Source organism: Phocoena sinus, chromosome 5, assembly GCF_008692025.1.
Source record: "Phocoena sinus isolate mPhoSin1 chromosome 5, mPhoSin1.pri, whole genome shotgun sequence".
NCBI classification, from domain to species: domain Eukaryota; kingdom Metazoa; phylum Chordata; class Mammalia; order Artiodactyla; family Phocoenidae; genus Phocoena; species Phocoena sinus.
In genome coordinates, this window is record NC_045767.1 from 27,139,787 (window position 1) to 27,160,907 (window position 21,121).

At 38.6% G+C, this 21,121-nt stretch overlaps 1 protein-coding gene across 12 annotated transcripts in view; it reads left to right on the top strand.

Annotated features, from left to right (window-relative positions):
• CAMK2D (calcium/calmodulin dependent protein kinase II delta) overlaps nucleotides 1–20,707 on the top strand; it is a 468,012-nt gene extending 447,305 nt beyond the window's left edge. For 7 of the 12 annotated variants that reach the window (XM_032632322.1, XM_032632321.1, XM_032632327.1 and 4 more), the window contains 5 exons: nucleotides 8,561–8,636; nucleotides 13,281–13,375; nucleotides 15,262–15,490; nucleotides 17,379–17,474; nucleotides 18,616–20,706. In XM_032632322.1, coding sequence (XP_032488213.1) covers nucleotides 8,561–8,636; nucleotides 13,281–13,375; nucleotides 15,262–15,490; nucleotides 17,379–17,445 — 467 coding nt within the window. In that variant the 3' untranslated portion in view covers nucleotides 17,446–17,474; nucleotides 18,616–20,706. Of the gene's footprint in view, nucleotides 1–8,560; nucleotides 8,637–13,280; nucleotides 13,376–15,261; nucleotides 16,223–17,378; nucleotides 17,475–18,615 lie in introns of those variants that run through there. The other 5 variants (XM_032632328.1, XM_032632323.1, XM_032632331.1 and 2 more) reach the window with 5 other exon arrangements.
• The last annotated feature ends 414 nt before the right edge of the window (nucleotides 20,708–21,121 follow it).

Genomic DNA, 21,121 nt, shown 5'->3' on the forward strand with positions numbered 1-21,121 from the left:
CATGAAAATGATCCTAATTTGTATATTTGCCTAAAATAAAAACTATTTCCAAGAGTTATTTTTGTTAATGGCAGCATGGAAAAAGACAATAAAACCATGGGATACCCAGTTTTGTGGAATTGGTGTATTAATTAATTACAACTCTGGCTCAGTAATTAAGTCATCAGTCACCTTCCCAGAGGAAGTTCAAAGACATTTAGGTAGTTCATTTAAGTTTATGATTTCAAAATATTGAATTAGGCACTATGGGCTGGAAAGGAACATAGATTAGTGAATTAAACAGCAGACAGTACCTCAGCCAAATAAATCTCCAGCCCTGGCACAGCTTCTGAATTTGCTGGATGACTTGAGTAAGTCACTTAACCTCCCTGTCCTTCAAGTCTCTGGCAGGCAGGTACCCAGTAACTCTGAGAAACATGGAAGGCGTAGTTAAATTAAATAGAACAAAATTTTTAAATTTATTTTATTGAAATATAGTTGATTTACAATGTTGTGTTAATTTCTGCTCTACAGCAAAGTGATTCAGTTATACATACATATACATTCTTTTTCATATTCTTTTCCATATGGTTTATTACAGGATACTGAATATAGTTCCCTGTGCTATACAGTAGGACCATGTTATTTATCCATTCTATATACAGTAGTTTGCATCTGCTAATCCCAACTCCCAGTCCATTCCTCCCCACCCACCTTGGCAACCACAAGTCTGTTCTCTACATCTGTGTGTCTGTTTCTGTTTCATAGATAGGTTCGTTTGTGTCATATTTTAGATTCCACATATAAGTGATATCATATGGTATTTGTCTTTCTCTTTTTGACTTACTTTACTTGGTATGATAATCTCTAGGTCCATCCACGTTGCTGCAAATGGCATTATTTCGTTCTTTTTGATGGCTGAGTAATATTCCATGATATATATATATCACATCTTTATTCATCTGTCAATTGACATTTAGGTTGTTTCCATATATTGACTATTGTGAATAGTGCTGCTATGAACATAGGGCTGCATGTATATTTTTGAATTATAGTTTTGTCCAGATATATACCCAGGAGTGTGATTGCTGAATTATATGGCAACTCTGTTTTTAGTTTTTTGAGGAATCTCCATACTGCTTTCCATAGTGGCTGTACCAATTTACATTCCCACCAACAATGTAGGAAGGTTCACTTTTCTCCACACCGTCTCCAGCATTTATTGTTTGTAGATTTTCTGATGATGGCCATTCTGACTAGTGTGAGGTTATACCTCATTGTAGTTTTGATTTGCATTTCTCTAATGATTAGTGATGTTGAGCATACTTTCATGTGTTTGTTGGCCATCTGTTTGACTTCTTGGGAGAAATGTCTATTTAGGTCTTCTGCGCATTTTTCAATTGGGTTGTTTGTTTTTTGGTTGTTGAGTTGTATAAGCTGTTTGTATATTTTGGAAATTAAGCCCTTGCTGGTCACATTATTTGCAAATATTTTCTCCTAGTCTGTAGGTTGTCTTTTTTTGGTTTGTTACGGTTTCTTTTGCTGTACAAAAGCTTGTAAACTTGATTAGGTCCCATTTGTTTATTTTTGCTTTTATTTCTGTTGCCTTGGGAGACTGACCAAAGAAAACATGGGTACGATTTATGGGAGAGAATAATAGAATAAATATTGACAAAGAGTAAATGAGTAGAATTGCTAAGCTAAGATGATACATATAAAAAAAGCTAAACAACTTTTGATCACTGAATAAGTAAATCTTTAGGCACAGTTCACTAAAAGATTTTAATATTCGATACTCTGCTAACATTTTAGTGAATCTCAATTTGCATGTATAAATTCAGTTTATTTCCTAACCCAAGTTCCATTGTAGACCAACTAGTCTTCTGAATAAGTTTTATTATTAAGTATTTTCACCTCAAACTAATAAATTTAAAATCTGAACAAAGATTCAGAAGAAGCCTGAGCTCAAATAACTTGGTTCTTTCTCTCCATTCAACTCTCTTAAAAGAAATTATAAGTTTAAACATTGATAGATGTGCCTAGTTTAATCTTTCTAGACCTATACAGATTACTTCCCCATGGAAATACTGTGGCCTCATATATGGTGGTAATTCTGCTGATTTTGAGATGCGCAGGACCCATGAATGCCTTTCCAGCTAGCATAATCACAGCCAGGCTGCTACCAGACATGATCATCATCACTTCCATACTTGGCATTTGTCTAATGCATTAAAATGCACAAAGAACTTTATATACATTGTCTATCCATGTATTTATGGATTCATATGTGCATGCATTGAGACATTTACTCAATACTAGGTGTTAAAAGGTAGAAAGTGGTCATGTCCTGGTTAGATCTGTGAACATCCTGTGATAATGCTATAGGAGGACCACAGTGAGATTGAATAGCTGCATCTGGAACACTCAGGAAAGTCCATACAGAAGAGGTAACATTGGAGCAAAGTATTGAGGGAGATTTCCAGGCAGAAGACAGAGTTTCCAGGCAGAAGGAACAGCGAGAGGAAAGGCACAGAATTATCAATGAGCCAGGACTAGTTGGGAAAGAGTGAGCCCCTTGGTGTAGTTGTAGAATAGGTTATGTGGGAGCCCTGGGGGAAAAGAAGTGTCAGGAAATGAAGCTGGAAAAAAAGAGAGTAGGAAAACCTTTAAAGAATAAACAAACAGGGCTTCCCTGGTGGTGCAGTGGTTGAGAGTCTGCCTGCCGATGCAGGGGACACGGGTTCGTGCCCGGTCCAGGAAGATCCCACGTGCCGCGGGGCGGCTGGGCCCGTGAGCCATGGCCGCTGAGCCTGCGCGTCCGGAGCCTGTGCTCCGCAACGGGAGAGGCCACGACAGTGAGAGGCCCACGTACCGCAAAAACAAAAACAAAAAAGAACAAACAAGTGTGAGCTTTGGCTTCCAGAGAGTGGGGGAACAGCACGGTCAGCTCTGTTCTATAGAGGGATGATTCTGCAGCAGTGAGGAGTGGAGGGGCTGGTGAGGAGAGGGTATGGAAGGAGAAGGGGGAGACCTCAGGGCAGGAGTGGTTAGGAACATCCGACAGCCAGAATCAGAGCAATGGCAATGAGCCCAGAGAGGAAGAAATGGATCTGAGAAAGATTTGGATGAATAAAGAGGAGCCAGTGATCAACTGTATGAGGAATTGAAAAGAGGCATCAAGGATTTTGGTGTAGGCAGCTGAGTAGATTACGATGCCACCATCCAATATGAGAAATACAACAGAAGCAGCAGGTTTTGCAAGGAAGATGCTTGACGTCAATTTTGAGCACCCAGGTGTGAAATGCCAGGACAACAGGGAGTGTTTAGATTGCAGTCACAAAAATGAACTTGGAGCCCAGAAAGATTTAAGGTTCGTGATAGAGATTTGGCAGTCTTCAGTAGATGGTCAAAGCCAGAGGAATAAATGAGATTACCAAGAAAAAATCAAAAGAAATGAGGAAGAGGCTGAAGACATACCCTGGGAAACAACACGGTAATTGCTAAGGATAAATTATATGACTCATGGATGACTGGATAAGAAAGCACTTGAGTTGCTCATTCAAATATGTACTGAACATTTACTCTATGCCATGTACTATGCTAGATGCGGGTTGTAATGGTGAGGTACCTACCCCTCTGGAGTTTACAACATAATAATAGAGAAAACTGATCAAATACACACAAAGAAGTAAGTACCAGTGTACCAAGTGCTTTTAAACAGCACGTGTAGGATATGTGTGAACTTATAACACGGGGACCTCTCCTAAAATGAGACTCCAAGTAGGATTTTTTGAAGAAATAATAGGTGAGTTGAAAGCTGATAAAAGAAATGAAGGCAATAATGGGAGACACTTTCCCAAGAAGAGAGGGCAGCTCACATGAAGAGCTGGCAATAGGAGGAGGCATGGTCATTTTGAATTGCTGAGAGAAGGCGCCATGGGTGGGGTGTAGAGGATAAAGTAAGGCAGCCTTTGAGTGGGGCTGGTGAGATGGACAGGGTTTAGATTATACGAGGTTTCATAGTCCCTCTTCAGATAATTTTTCTGGACAAGAAATGATGGGTGCTTGTACCGGAGTGATGGTAAGAAGAAAAGAAGTGGACTCATGTGTAAGGCCTTGAAAAGGCAAAATCAATAGGACTTGAAGGATTGGATTTGGAGTGGGGGTGTGAGAAAGTCAAAAATGATCCTCAGGCTTCTTTCTGGCTCGTGCACCTGGGTGGATGATGCCGTTCACCAGGATGGAGGTCCCTGGAAGAGCAAATAGGTTTGTGGCAACAGAAGTTCATATGCTCAGTTTAGGGTATGTTGGGTTCCAGACGCATTAAAGACATCCAAACGGAGATTCCAAAATAGGCACAGACATACAGACCTGGAGGAAAAGTCTAGAAACAAGGTAACAATTTGGGAGTCATGGGATACAGACAGCAATTTAAAACACTGGTGTAGATAGAACTATAGGGATAACAGTATATGGTAAGAGGGCCTCAGACCGAGCCTTTAAAAGGAATTGAAACGTTTCAAGTCCACATTGCAAATGAGAGTGAGATGATGAGAACAGAGAAAAGAGAAAAAAGGGGAGTATTTCAAGATGGCAGAAAGGATTCACCAGCAAACTCTGTGCCTTTGGGCAGTGCCTGTACTCTGTACTTCTCTGTTAACCAGAGAGGTAACATCGGTCTGCATATCTCAGAGAATTGTCCTGATGCTCAGATCTGATCATGCTTGAGAAATGTTGAAATCTATCCGTTGTTTTATTACATAATCACTCTCGGTTCCCAGGGTTTGTTTTTTTTTTTGGTTTTTGAGTTTGTTTTTTTTTTTTTAAACACTGGGCCCATTCACACTCTTATCTTTCTCTTCCAGGCTTCTTTAGAACAATAAAGAGACAAAAAATATGAATTTGAACATGGCAGTGTTCTCAGTTCTTTTGCAGAATTGCATGGAAAGTAATCGCACTCAGGATCTGGAGCATTTCTGCTGCTTGCTTTTCTCTCCTGCCTTTCCCCTAGGAACCTGGAAATCCCCAGAAACTACTTTGGGACCTGTGGGTATAGGCTTGAGCACCTCAATTCTATAAATAAAACTATTTGGTAATCAGTTCCCTGTGATTAAGTGTCTAGCCATGAGGTTAGAAGCTTCTGGTACTCAGGGAACACCTTACTGGTACACTCTTCCCTCACCTTCAGGGTAATTAGTGACACCTCTCAAGCTCTCCCCACTTTGACTTCCGGAGTGGCCATTACTTGACATTCAGGAAGAGGGAAGGCCAGAGGATAGTGACCCCCTTCCCCCAGACCATAGACATCCGGGCACCTTGCGCAGTGATTGTTCCTCAGCCTCACTGGTGGCGAGAGGAGATATAGCTAGCATCAAACCCTCCTTCTTCCTCTAGGTCACTGTGGCAACAGTTCCAACCACAACAGACTTCTATATACAAATGATTCATTCCCAGCCTTCTGCTTTCCTTTAAAGAGTCAGCTGTCATGTGCTGCCCTGACTCACTCAAGCGCCTTTGCTCCAGGGAAATAAGCACTCTAAAGATAACTGAGTTCCAGGCCCCTCCTGAGCCAAGAGAGGCACGTTGCTTTTATGATGATGCAGTACAGAAGCATTCTGGCTACTTCCCATGTGCCGTCCTGCCAGCTACAGCACCACTGTTTCTGAAAATAAGAACTAAGAAGGCAACTTGTGTTGCTTTGATTATGCAGGACAAAAATTAAGCCAGTTGTAGGATGCAGACTATTGAAGAGCTAATGAGTGTTTCCATAGTGGTTCAGAGTGAGACATGGCCATGTACACCGATGTTTCTAGTTGCATATTATGCTTCTGAAGGAATCTAGAGACTTCCAGGAACTTCAGAAGGTGACCCAGAACTGTTCACACTTTGTACACTAACTCTTAGCCTAATGAAGCTCTTCAAAGGGCAGTGATCTTATGTTCATTTTTTCCTTCTTTTATTCTAAAAAATTAACATTGTTTTCTAAACTGTAGTTTTTTTTTTTCCTATTAGCCACATAGCATCCTAAATTAGTTTTAAATGAGGATTTAATACGAGGAGGAAGTTTTGGTAGTCACATTTTTCTAATCTCATTTTCTGAGCTCCTCTGCACCAGTGTCCTTTATATTCCAGAATTGGGTCAGCTGTCATGCGTTTTTGCCAAATGTTCATACTGTTGACGCTACAGACAGATGAATCACTTACTGCCTAACTAAATTAAGCTAAACTGTGCCATTGGCACCATCCCTATTACAGAATTATTCCCTGCCACTACTTCTGTCAGTATGCTTTGGTGTTCGATATATTATAGCTGTTCATTAATCAGATGATCATGGGCAGGAAATGTTTTAGGTGTGTATAGGAGCTAAGAAACCTTATGTTATTTTTTTCAATATAAATGAAATTATGTAAATAACTGAATATGGAATCTAACCTGTATGGAGATTATTTTTTGATATTATCAACCTTGACATTGTTAGCAACCATTTGTGGACAAACCATATTTTATAAGGTAGTCTCATATAATCTCAGTAAAGTCAAGTTAGGTTTACAGAACATTTGTTTTTTGTTTTTTTACATCTTTATTGGAGTATAATTGCTTTACAATGGTGTGTTAGTTTCTGCTTTGTAACAAAGTAAATCAGCTCCTCCCTCTTGCGTGTCCCTTCCGCCCTCCCTATCCCTCCTATCTAGGTGATCACCTATCCCTCCTATCTAGGGATCACCAAGCACCAGGACATTTGTTTTAAATAAGGGATATCACAACCTGGATAACCTGGAGTTTTTTGGTTTTTTTTTTTTTTTTTTTTTTTTGTACCGATAAGTCTTTATTCATTGTATTTTCCCAAGGAAAAGAAGGGGAAGGGAAAAGGGTCAGCATGTGTGTTACAAAATGATAGCAAATGGGAAAGGAAGTACCAGGCACAGCAAAATCAACCAACAAATAAACACTGCCCAGATGGGGTTGCCAAAGCCCAAGGGGGCTCAGTGTCCTGCAGTTCAGTAATGAGGGGAATAACCTGGAGTTTTGAAAGTGAATATAAACTTTTAAGTTTGTGGTTAAGAATCTGCTAAAAAAAGATCAGATTCATTAAAAATGCAAACTGGTTGACTTTAATCAATAAGAACTAAAACCAGACTTCAGCTTTTTCTATGATGAATAGCAGCCTATCTAAGATAGATGGAAATAACTTTTTGTGATTACCCCCAGTTTATTTCCAGTGATTTAAGAAAGTATCACAGGGGCTTCCCTGGTGGCACAGTGGTTGAGAGTCCGCCTGCCGATGCAGGGGACACGGGTTCGTGCCCCAGTCCGGGAAGATCCCACATGCCGCGGAGCGGCTGGGCCCATAAGCCATGGCCGCTGAGCCTGCGTGTCCGGAGCCTGTGCTCCGCGACGGGAGAGGCCACAACAGTGAGAGGCCCACGTACCACAAAAGAAAAAAGAAAAAAAAAAAAAAAAAAAAAAAAAAGAAAGTATCACAATGTTCTTTAAACAAAATTCAATTAAATTTAATTTTTAAAATATTTCATGCCTTTATTTCCTTATTAAGAGAATACTGTTCTGAAATCAGGAAAAGGTTATCAAATCAGTTGATCAAATTCAACTTATTGAGCATCTGTTTTATTAAAGACATTGGATAAAGCTTTTTCGAGGATACAAAGAAATAACGTGTTCTTTGCCCACAGGGAGCTTTTAATTTAACTAGGAAGACATTACACAGTAAACCAAGTTAAGTAACAATTTAAAACAATAATTTAAAGAAGTTGTCATGGTATATAGCATATGCTTAATTGCCAAATGAATAATACAAGGTAGGCTTTCCAAAATGGGAAAGAACACTTGAGGCAGATGAAGTAGGTGGGATTTGAGCCAAGCCAACTATTAATAATTTTACCGGTTATGGGCTAGAAATAGAAACAAATCATGTTTGTTGTCAGAGTTGACAGCCATATGGGGGGACTTCCATCTCCATCCACAGCATTGATTCATACCTTCTTTTTCCAATTTACAGTTTATGGAAGGCTATTTATCTAAATATGATGGCAATTACAGCGTTAGCATCCTCTTTTGTAGGGTTAGTTGAGCTGGACAATAAAAAAATGCAAATAATTAAAGCTAAATGTCTCAATGCAAGATGTCAGCTATACTGTGAAGATAGATTAAAATAACACAAAAATGTTCGTAAACTCAATGATGTTGGTAAAGGTAATAAGAACTACTTTTTAAAAATATAGCCTTGACCTTCTGGGTGACTGTCGTTTTCTAACAAAGGGAGGGCAGCAGTGCTTCTCCAACATGAACATGCTTACCTGAGGGTCCTGGTAAAATACAGATTCTGAAACTGTAGGTCTGGAGTAGGACCTGAGAATCTGTGTTTCTGCCAGGCTCCCAGAAGAGGGACCTAATGTTGATCTGTGCGTTTGAGCAGCAAGACTGTAGAGAGGATAACACCAAGATTCTGAGAGGGATGTGTCTTAACTGGTAATACCCTGTTTAAAGAAAATAGCAGTACCATTAGAGTAATTTTATATGGCTTTTGCCCTTTATTCTCACCCAACTCTTTATCTTTGCCTTTAGCACGAAAGCAAGAGATTATCAAAGTTACTGAACAACTCATCGAAGCTATCAACAACGGGGACTTTGAAGCTTACACGTGAGTAGAGGCACCTTTATTTTGCTTTCACGCATATGACAAAGTATTTTCTATATGAATGCATTCTTCAATGTACCTGACTCGTGTATATTTAACGCCAGGTTTGATACACCCACAATAGCTTCATTCCAACGTATACATGACTCAGGTGCCTCTAGGAGAGAAATAAATGTAATTAAGATTTCAGAGAGAGAAGATGCGACTTCTGATAGGAGGATTGGGATTTCTTTGTCAGTGCACAGAAGCCTGACCCTCTGGCACCTCCATGTGAGAGAAGGCATTCCAGGCAGAGCAATCCATGAGAGCAAACACACAAGAAACACGAAAGCACGTAAATAGTGCACTTGGCTTAAGAGATGTTTTTCCTCGCAGTTCTGCAGAGGTGATGGGACAGAGAAAGAGTAGGAGGCAGCGTCTGGCAGCCTTTTCCCTTTCCAGCCAGCACAGCTCAACTTTATCTTCATCTCTTTTAGGGGTTTGCCTCTTAGATAAAATTGTATTTGAAGAAAGCGTTCTAACGTTAAATTTAAAGTTTACCATAGGTGTTGAAGGAAGTCACTTTGATCAAATAAAAGTAAAGCTTTCAAATAGGGCGTGAAGGCTTATTGTGCAAAGAACGTGGGTCAATAAGTTAGTTATTTGAGTGGAGAAAAAAATCAGTTCTCAGCTTTCCCCTTATACCATACTAGTGAGGTCCTCTTGAATGAAAGTGTTAAATGCAGAAAAGAGTTTGATCTCTGGTTGGAAAGATCTACGTTTAAAAGCAGGGGAAGTCAGTGAAATGAAAAAGTGAAATGATTAGGCTACCTAAATAGATGAAACTTAATATACTTTAATTTTTTTTAAAGCCAAAATAAAACAGACCAAAAAAACAGAAAAATATTTGTAAAACGTGTCAAAAGTTAATTTAGATTGAGAAGATAAGGTTGAAAAGTGGAAAAATAGGTAAAGGAACTGAGCGATTAGCAAAAGAGGAAATATGAATGACAGGTAAACTAATGAAAGCATGTTGATGTCCACTAGTTGTGTGCAAATCTGAAGGAGGGTTTTCTGCCGATCAAATCAGCATGGATAAAAACTCCACTGATCACCAAAGGGGGACAGATACTGCAGGACAATAGTGACTTTTCCCACCACCTGATGGAGTATAAATGGGGACAGACTTTCAGAGTGGTGGTGACAGCAGGGGTTTGGGTCGCAGTTCTATACCAGGAAGTGTTTCCAAAGGTTCAAATCACTACTTTAACCCTATGTTCCTAGTTATAAAAATTTAGGGCTTTCCTGGTGGAGCAGTGGTTGAGGGTCCGCCTGCCGATGCAGGGGACACGGGTTCGTGCCCTGGTCCGGGAGGATCCCACATGCCGCGGAGCGGCTGGGCCCGTGAGCCATGGCTGCTGAGCCTGCGCGTCCGGAGCCTGTGCTCCGCAACAGGAGAGGCCACAGCGGTGAGAGGCCCGCGTAATGCAAAAAAAATAAATTTAACATGGGCATGGATTTTGAATTTAAAACAGGGACAAAAAGTGTGAACAAAGATATTTATGGAATCAATATTCAAAATAGTGAAAAATTATAAACAGCTTATATGTCCAACATTATGGTAACATTAATCTGTGGTGTGTTTCGTACCGTGGATACTTATGCAGAATTTCTAGCGATCTGGCAAAACGCTTACGAGTATTCACTGAAGATAAAGCAGGATATAAACGTGTGCGTACATAATTATTCCAACTACATAAGAGAAAATATAAAAACAGAATGAAATATGACAAATTGGTTTTTAAAAGGAAAAAAGATATTGCCTCTGGGAGATGAAACTGTGTTTTGTTTTTTATTTCCTGCTTCCTTCCAAGTTTTGTATAATAAGAAGATATTTTTTATCATCAGTTACAAATAGATAGCCAAATATAAAATATGGAAGAGAGTAACTGAATATAAGAACTAAATTAAATCTAGGACTGCTTCTTATAAATTAATGTGTGTGCAAATACATACAAACACAAGTATATACATATATATATATTTGTGTTTATCAATTCTTTAACAGGACCTAATAAAAGTATACTTAGAATGAAAGAACTAGTAAGAAATGCAGTTTAAAAGAACACTGTTTGTTGTCAGAGAATTAAACAGTTGAACAGTTGTTAAAGAGCTGTTTAGAATTCTGTGCCGTAAGACCTGTTCCCTTCTATTCTTTCTGCTGATATAACTTTGTTAGACCCAATATGATGCTTCAAATATAATATACTTAGGATAAAAATCTTTTGGAATAACATTCCCCTGCGGATTGGTAGAGTGTGTTTTGTTGGTGTTGTTAGCCAGGAAAAAGTGGCAAAATATAGCATTTCCTATATTCTCAGACACTTTAAAATAGGGTATTTTAAATAATGCAATTCCTTGGAATCACATCAGTTTACGAATTCCTTTGACTGTAATCTGGCTTGATTTTGTACACTCAGACCCAGGGGTAATCCAAGAGGACCTTCCATTTGGGAGCTTTTTGCATGGTAGAATGTATTGGTACAGCCCTGTCAGCTGGTCCTTAGAACACCTGTTCAGAGCATACACACCCACAGGTCAAGTGGCAGCTTTGTGAATCTTTTATTAATCCAAAGCCTGTGATAGGAGAGAGAGATACACATACATACATTACTTACATAGAAGAAACATGAGAGAGAGAAAGAACGCATGAACAAGTTTTCAAGTATTTTGACTCAATGGCTGGGTAAAAAGGTCCATCATAGTACAGTGATTCTCAGGTGACTTTTTTTTTTTTTATGATGTTGGGGATAGGAGTTTATTAATTAATTTATTTATTTTGGACTGTGTTGGGTCTTCGTTTCTGTGTGAGGGCTTTCTCTAGTTTTGGCAAGCGGGGGCCACTCTTCATCACCGGTGCACGGGCCTCTCACTATCGCGGACTCTCTTGTTGTGGAGCACAGGCTCCAGACGCGCAGGCTCAGTAGTTGTGGCTCACGGGCCTAGTTGCTCCGTGGCATGTGGGAACTTCCCAGACCAGGGCTCGAACCCGTGTCCCCTGCATTAGCAGGCAGATTCTCAACCACTGCGCCACCAGGGAAGCCCCTCTCAGGTGATTTTGGTGCTGATATAAAGTAGTAAAAAATTTTGATTCACTAATGTTGACAACCAAAAGTCATATTTATAGATAAAGTAATAGCCCCTGGCAGAATAAAGTCCTGTTACCATGGGAACATTGTTTTTCCCATTTTACTACTTAGAAAGAGATTATGTATATTTAACTTTGAGCTTTAATACCTGCCCCCCAGGAAGTCTGAGGCAAAGTTTAAAATACCCACCCGCAACTAAGGCTTTCTTTACCACAACAAATAACCACTGTGATTTTTTACTTTAAATGTATTCTTAAAAAATAATCAATTCCAAAATTCTGTGAACCATACGTTCAAGAACCATAATGAGTGAGCCTTTTGAAACTTGCATTTCTGTTGAACAGTTAAAACATTTTGCCTCCCAAATGGGCAATTTCCATACGAAATTAGATGTAGCCCCACCAAATTAATAAATGATCCAAAATCTTTCAGTACGTATTCCTTTTATCTAACTTTGTGAACTACTAATTCTTCAAATCCAGATTTTACGGCACCTTCTGTGAGAAGCCTAAGCTGATCACCACAGGCCCAAGGAAATATTTTCTCCTCTGTTTCCATGGGACTTATAAACATACCCAGACCCAGTGCTCACCATATCAAGCAACTACCCATCATTCCCCAACCATACTCTGCCATTGTACTTGCTGCCCTCCTCTGCCTACCCCCTTCCACACACCTGGAAAACTCCTACTCATTCCAGAAAGCCCAGCTCAACTTTCCTTTCTCACATATATGTCATCTGGTTTTTGAGCACTTCGTATTTATTTCCATTCCAGTATTAATTGTTGTGTTATAATTGTTTCAAAGAATATCTGCTACATAGTAGGTGTTTAACAATTCTTCATTGAATAAATAAAATTTTCCAAGAAAGCCCATCGGCTTTCTCTGAATATTTAAAATAGTATATGTTTTTCTTGAATTACATTTCTAGGATTAAAAAGAAAACTAATGTGCATTTGAATCTCATTAATTTTAAGTTAATTAAGCTTGTTAATTAAAGGTTACTTAAGTCTGTCAGACATTGCCAGAAAGTGTAGGATGTGACACCTGCCTTCAAATCAATCCTATATACATGTTTGATATGAATGTAGATGATGTCAAAAATTATTCCGAAAGTATTTAATTTCAGAGCCAAAGTTGATTTTATAGGACTTGGAGGGTAGCTTGGACTTGGAGAGCATTTAAAAAATAATAAACTCATAACTAAAAAACTAAGGAATTAGAAAAACTGGGGAAAGCCTAGAGAGTTCACCTTGGAAATTGCAAAGTAGGCATTTTAAAAAAGGAAACTTCCTAAAGTGTGATAGATTACCGCCTGCTGGAGCTGGTTTTATTGTCTCGCCCCTGTCTGAGGTCTCTGCAATATTCCTTTTTAGGGTCTGCTCCTCAAACTGCCTTGCCAAGCCCTGTGATAGAAATTTTATATTTTTAAAAAAACTCCTTCATTGGCTGATAAATAAGAATAGATACTGTGAAACAACGAAATACATTAACTCATTTATTATTTTTTTTCCTACAGGAAAATCTGTGACCCAGGCCTTACTGCTTTTGAACCTGAAGCTTTGGGTAATTTAGTGGAAGGGATGGACTTTCATCGATTCTACTTTGAGAATGGTACATTTATTCTAAATTTACTATCATGCCTTTTCCAAATTCTCTTTGAATTTCTCCCAAATTTACAGATTCTTTGACTCTTTGCTGCAATGAGAGTTTTTACCTTAGTCCAGCATTTTGCATCGTATTTTTATATTTTTGTATTTGAAATTGAAAAACATGACAGCCTTAAAGAGTTTTGATATGTTTTGAAAAGTATCTGTTTATATAAAAAAGTGATGTTGATTGAATATACCCCATAGAAGTCCCAGTGAATGTATAATATAAGCTGTGAAATGAGTGACCAAAAATTGTTGAATTTTTCATAAAACATTGTTTTATGAAAATGGTTTTCATAAAACATTGTTTGTATATGAAAAGATAAAAAACCACAGCATGCCAGAATATTTGACATCGAGGAGGGCTTTCAAGCGTAATTAATGCTCCTTTTCAAGGTAAAATATAAATGAAGATGAGTAATCAGATAAATATTTCAGTTCCAATTACAAGAATTTTAATGGTCTCAGAGGAAAGAGAAAGTGACAAAAGAAACTCCTGCAGAATTCCTTCAGGTCACCAAGAAAAGTGTAGACCAGAAGTTTCTTTCTTTTATGCTCCCTTCCCTCATACATAACGACATTAGGTATCATGCAGGGAGGGAATTCACCTTTTGCAGTGAGATTTTGATGAATTAAAGAGGAATTGTAGTAATGATTAGGATAATCAAGCTCACGTCCAGTAATTATAAGCACTGAAAATGTCTGCCTTGGCATGGATTTTTACATTTAATGAATTGCTTTGTCTTATATGCACTGGACATTTGCAAGCAAAGATAATTATGTGGTAAATTGGCCTTAACAAAGCTTCAGTAAATGTTCTCTCTGTTCCATCCCGCACTGTGATTGACAGCATCTCATAATGTTTTTCTTCAGTTGACTCTCGATTGACACCATCTCACCTGTAGTAAAAGAATAATTAACCCATTAATATTTTAACTTACCTCAACGTGACACTGTACATCATTACTTTCCATAAATACATATTCTTCATAATGGGATATTATTTTTTACATGACTGTAGCACTAAGTAATTTATTCAGATCTTTTCTGAAAATGGAGGACGTGTTTGGTTAACAGGTAAAACAGTTCTACCTGTTTTAGTGATCTAAGAGAGCAGCAGCATCAATCATCTGCACTAAATCTTCATATCTCAGTCATTGAATAACTAGAATAAATAGCTATTGTCAAAACAACAAAGGCTGGAGCCCAGTGAGGGCTGCTCACCCAAAGAAAAGAGCTAGAGAATCAGAATCAGGCTATATGGCCAACACCAAATTTTGGGTTTTTACTGGATAACCACAGCTGGACTAACATAGAATGGACGCTACTAAATAAAGGAGCCACAGGATGAGAAGGGGAAACAAACAGCCTGTTTAGAGACAGCAGTCTCCATGCTTGATATGTTCCCCTTGTCCCATGTACTTCACCAACTAACAAAAAAACGAACAAGCCCACAGGATACCCTGTCAGCTGCCCCAGTGGTTCCTTCACCGGAAAGACAGGAACTGCTCCATGTACCTGGGCCAGCCCTTCTCCATCTCTTTTCATATTGTGGCTTGTTCCTAACCACTTCCCAATATAAATATGCCGCTCCAGCTTTCTCAAAGTTTTCAGAGTGGCATACAATTTAACTACAAAGGGAGTCAAAGAAAATAATGACTCTATTTACTTCTGCTCTCTTTTTCTTTCTTTATACTTTGCACAGTACCAGGCATTCAATTAATGCAAACAACTAATAGTTGAATGAATGAATGGCATTCTATTTATTGGTCCCAACTGAAGTTATTACTGGTTTTGGTTTACTTTACATAGAAACTAAATTCTCTTTTCCATGTTGTTCTCTTTCAGCTTTGTCCAAAAGCAATAAACCAATCCACACTATTATCCTGAACCCCCACGTACATCTGGTAGGCGATGATGCTGCCTGCATAGCATACATTAGGCTCACACAGTACATGGATGGCAGCGGAATGCCAAAAACAATGCAGTCAGAAGAGACACGTGTGTGGCACCGCCGGGATGGAAAGTGGCAGAATGTTCATTTTCATCGCTCGGGGTCGCGAACAGTACCCATCAAGTAAATATTTCCAGGCTGTCAGCTTCTTTGTTAATATACCCCTGGTCACCGTCTTTTACTTATTCCATTGTTAATAGCATGGCATCTGTTACTTAATGCTAGTGGTCATTTAGTGGTCAGTTACACTGGTGGGAGTTACACTGGTGGAATTAATGTTTCATGAGAAGCAGTCTATAATTCTCCAGAAAGATCAATCAGACTAGCCTTTTGTGGGTTGAAACTTGCCCTAGAAAGTACACAATAGTTTTAGACAGGAATTAGAGGATACCCTATTACGCTGATTTCTCTTATGGTTAAAAAATCAGGGAGAATTCATATAATAAGGTAAACTATTTATGACTTCATTGTCACAATTGGCAGAGGAAGGGGAAAAATTAGGGGAAAAAGTTTCTAAAATGACCAATACAGTTGACCCTCCTTATCCATGGTTTCCTTACACACAGATTCAACCAGCCTCAGATCAAAAATTTTCAGGGGTGGAGAAATTCCAGTAAGTTTCAAAAAGCACAACTTAAATTTGTCTTGCAGGAAACTATTTACATAGCATTTACATTGTGTTTGTTAGGTATTATAAGTAAACTAGAGATTATTTAAAGTATATGGGAGGATGTGTGTAGGTTATATGAAATACTGTGCCATTTTATATAAGGAACTTGAGCATCTGCAAATTTTGATATCCTCGGGGGTTCTGAAACCAATCCCCCCCCCCCCAGATACTGTGGGGAGGCTGTATAATATCAGGAGCTTCATTTCATAGACTGTTTTTTCTACGGGTGCTCAATTACGAGAAATTTATGAAATACAGCATTTAAGATGCAAGTATTAGGTATTTCAGTATCTTTCTCACTACACCACTCTACCTCAGATGTCATGTCTGCTCTTCCAATCAATAATTAGACATACTTATTGCACATCACATAGGTGCATGTAAAATGTGCCAGGTAAAATGCAAGGTGAAAGATGTATGCCCTTAAGGAACTTATATTCTAGTTTAGAAAGCAGCTTATCACCAATACCAAAGAAAAAAACAAAGTTTATAATCAACTTCAGTGTAGAAGGGAATGAATGACTAATGTAGCAAACTGTTTATAACAGTTTGGAAGTATACTGTGTTTAAAAGAATTTTGAACAAGGTCTTAAGTGAGGAGTGGAATTTGGAGAAATGGAAGGATAGAAAGAACAAAAAGGAAGATAGTCCAAGTTCAAGGGGCATCGTGAGGAAAAGCACAGGATCAGATGTTAGCTTCCTGTAGTAGAGGATTGTCAGTAAGGAAGGCTGGCTCCAGCTCGAGTCAAGGGGAATCATGGGAATTGAGGTTGCGTCAGGAAAGTGGGGTGAGATGAGAACAAGAAGGGGTGTTCAGAATCAGTAGACGTTCGGCCAACTGTGGATCTCATTCCAGATTCTCTCACCAGGATTACCTGGTAATATCTGGGGGGCATGGGATGGGGAATTAAGGCCACACAAACAGCCATTCAATTCACTCCAGAGAATCCATCAAAATGTCTTAGTTTAATAATGTCCCACCACAGTGGTTTTCAATGGCCTTCTCTATAGCCTTATTATGTATCACTGTTGGATTTGTAAAAAGTGGGTAAGGAAAAAAAAAAAAAAAGGTTGAAATTCACTCCAAAAAATAAAATAGCTAAGTAATTAAGAGAAAGACCAAAGGAAGGTAACGATAATGAAGACACCTGTTTTTGTGCATTTCTGTGTTTTTTACCCCAAAGAGGTACAGCACCAATTTCCAGTTAATACAGAAGGGATTACATTCATTCAGTACTAGGTTAGGCTTTTCTACAATTCCCTAAAGTGTTTATGGGATAGAGCCTATTTAAGAAAACTTCATTTTATGCCAGGTGGCTTAAATGGGGCTTCTCTTAATAGGCCATCTTGTATTCCAAATGGGAAAGAAAACTTCTCAGGAAGCACCTCTTTGTGGCAAAACATCTAAGGCCTGAAAACCATTCCCATGTGGGTCTTGTAAGTAACACCCTGCTCCATGATACTTTGTGATTGGAGCTAATGGCTGAAAAGCTGCATGGCTGTTTTTCCTCCCTTTGAGGATATTTCCTCACATTATTTCAGTGAAAACCATATTTGCATGAGCTCTTGAGTCTAATGGTTGGCACCATTGTGTAGCATAACCCATATTTTCAAGGTACTAAAGTGCTGAGGAGACCCTACCTTCAGCACATGGATTGTGGCAGGTTTGGAATATCCTGGAGTTCTCACGTCAAAAGTCAATTCTCTTTGGGTCAATTCAGACAACTCTCAATTATCCAGAACTGATTTATATCAGGCTCTAGGATCTTCTGGAGTCTTACTGTTTTACAAGAGGTTACAGTTCCTGTTCTGCTCTTGGCTAAGGTTAACACTAGACTAATTGGCTCTGCCTGACTGAGTATAATGGTATTTGACCGCGAGGAGGAAGTCAAGCTGAAATTTAAAACAAAGTGAGTAATTCCAGAGGATAATTGGAAGTTGACTGTAATTCAATTCATGCCTGCATTGTTATTTCCTAAGATTTGCTTCTTACCTTGGATTAGAATCAGATACGTGCGGTACTCTTGTGAATTTTTTTCCCCATTCAAAGCACTGAACCTTGTCAGACCTTGGAAGAGGTAGTGCTCCCAGCTGTTGGTTTAAAGAAAGAAGACCTCCAATTAAATAAGAATAATCGTGTTTTCCCTACTTCTGAGGCTGTAAAATTGACTTCTAGGTTTGATTTCCAGCAGAGTCTAAGAATAATGACAGAAGCTAAAGGATGCATTTAAACTTTTCGTCTCTTTCAACCAAATAATGCTATTCGTTTATTAATTTGTCTGGTAAACATGAATGCTTGAACGGTATGTTTAGATTTCATCATGTGCTTGCAGCCTGAGTCCCTGTCTATTTTTAGCTTAGCTCTGTGTGGACAAATTGACAAATTAAAGTAGAAATTGCTTAACATTGTGCATTTTCTCTTTTAATGACTGCAAGCAAAGATCTCTTATACGTAGCATTTTCGATCTATTACTTAACTGCTGAGTTATAAAATCGTAGCCTAGCCTAATCTTTGGCAAAGCAATTTGATGATACTTTGTAAAACAGTTTAATTTATGTCTCCCCTCTCTCCTTTCAGCTAAGTATCAACAGTGCCACTTCTGCATTCTCTGTTCTCACCTGGATGGTAACCCTGGGCCGTCCTCTCCTCCTCTTCATGCATGTTTCTGAGTGCATGAAGTTGTGAAGGTCCTACGTGTAATGCACATGTGATGCATCATCTTGTCATATATTCCTTCCTATACATTGTTTACACTTCAACTATGGAGATGTTCCATGCAAACTTCAATCACTGTTGGCAAACAATAGGGGGAGGTCAGACAAAATTCCACAATACTCCAAGTACAAACCTACTCATCCGGTTTCTCTGCTTATGCCAAGACTTAACAGACTTCAAAATTATCGTTCTTTGAATGACAGTTTGTAACAGAAATGTAAGTTTTTAAAAACTCTTTGCTGTTCACCTGTTTTAGCTTTTTTGTTTAACAAAAAAAGGCAAAAGAAATTACCTTCAGTTTCCTGGTGTGATCCTGGTTGAAACGGATGATATTTCACTGAAAGCTGTGTTGCTGTTTAACAATTAAAGGGATTGATATGTGGGCAGAATCACTTATGAATGTGGAAGCGAGAATCGGTGGGTTTGCTACTACCTAAAGTCATGTCTTTTTTGGTCAAACTGTGTAAACTGGAAAAATTCACGTCATTGACAAGTTTGATCACTTTAGGGTATACTTGCACTGTTCTGGTGAAATTTGCTGAATTTTTTGTTCCTTTCTCAAACCTATGCTCTTTTTTCTTCATTTTCTCCTATTTCTTTATTACTTTTGTTTGCTTCCTTTATATTTTTCTGTTTTTCATTCTTTTTTCTCTTTTTGTCTAGTAGTGTGAGAAAAGTGAAATTTGCATAATGAAGGTAAAATAAAAACAGGCCTTTTGGAGGTGGCTAAACTAGTGCTTTGATCATCTTCTGGGCCCATAAAAATGATGTCAAGAAGATTTCAAAAGTTTGTAATTCTGCTCGAGTTTGGACGTAGGGATCCTAACTATGTTGGAGGTATTAGAATTGTTTAAACTTAGAATAAAAGCAAGTAGGTTCCTACCGTACCTGCACCACGTCTTACTGATTGGTGCAGTTGCCAGGAGAGTACCAAGTTGGTCGTAGATCAGGATTTTGTGCAAAGGCACTTCCTTCTGCCTTGCAGGATGCGCGCCTCCTGTGTCATCACTGGGTAGTTTTCTGAAGTTAGAGAGGCCTGCGGGTGTTTTCCATTCTCCTAAGTGTTTGTTTTGAACTCTGTCTCTGTGACTTGTGCTTTTGTAGCTTATCTCATGTGTCAGAGTAACATTATCTTCCTTCGAGGAGTTAGCATTTTCCTATTTAAAAAAAGGCGGGGGGGGGGGGGGGGGGGGGGGTGGTGCGGGTGCGGGCGGGATTGTCCCTGTTTTCTCTGTGCGCTTCTCATTTCTCCTTTGTTTACTCAGTTCCTGTGGGGCTTTTTCTCCTCCCTGAAATGCTTTATAGTGCATGGTATCTTCATCAGCGTTATTTTAACAATAGTAATTCACAAGCCTCAGAAGCCTATTTTTAAAGCAGAAGCAAAAAAATCGAAAAATCAACCCTCCCTCTTTTCTCTCATTTCACCTTTCTGTGTTGATTACTAATCACCTTAGATATTGTTGCTAGTGGATGTATGGTAGATGGATTGAAGCTTTTCTGATAATTATTACACGATTTAAAACAATATATATTTAAAATAAAATATATACAGTAAATGTATTGGGCCATGTTAACCTGCCAATGAGATCTGTGAAAAAATAATGGCCTCATTTTTCCCTTTTTAATTTCTTTTACCTTTTTGTGCAGCAGCTATACGTGGCATACATGTATTTTTTAACAAAATAGGTATAGGGTGTTTTTTTTTTTTTTTTTTACACTTTTAGCATGTGGTGTTGAAGTATTATTACTGTAGATCAAGTTTGTCTTCCGCACTAAGACATGAGGAAATTGTGATTTGTTCTCTCCACCACAATTGAATTACACATTTATTAATTATCTTCTCTCATTTTGAAACACTGCAGTTTACCGTGGGACACTGTATATATTTCTTGCCATAATGGTAAATGACTGATTGATATATTTAAGAGTTAATAAATTTGTGATTTCTGCTGACAATGTGTCCATTTTTATTTTTAAGAGGTACTGTATTTATTTATGCATGTGTGACGCTGGCTAGTGCCAATGGCACTATATGGTCTCATTAGTCCATAATTTACCTTTGACATAAAGATGAAGCTACTGAACCGAGCTTCCTTCTAAGAACGTACTTGGTGATGATAATGACAAGTTACTGTGTGCACAAAATCTGTCTCTCCTAGGGAAATTTTTCTGAGAACAAAGCAGTTAAAACAAGAGTCCTAAAAATTTCTAAATGTGCCTTCCACTCCATCCTTCTCATGGCTGCTAGCTAGATTCCATTTTTAACCCAAATCTGACCATATAATACTTCTGTGTTATCATCTCCAATATATAGGCAAGCGCCTCATCTCCCGCTACCCCTCAACTTGAAATTGAGTGTACAGAAGTA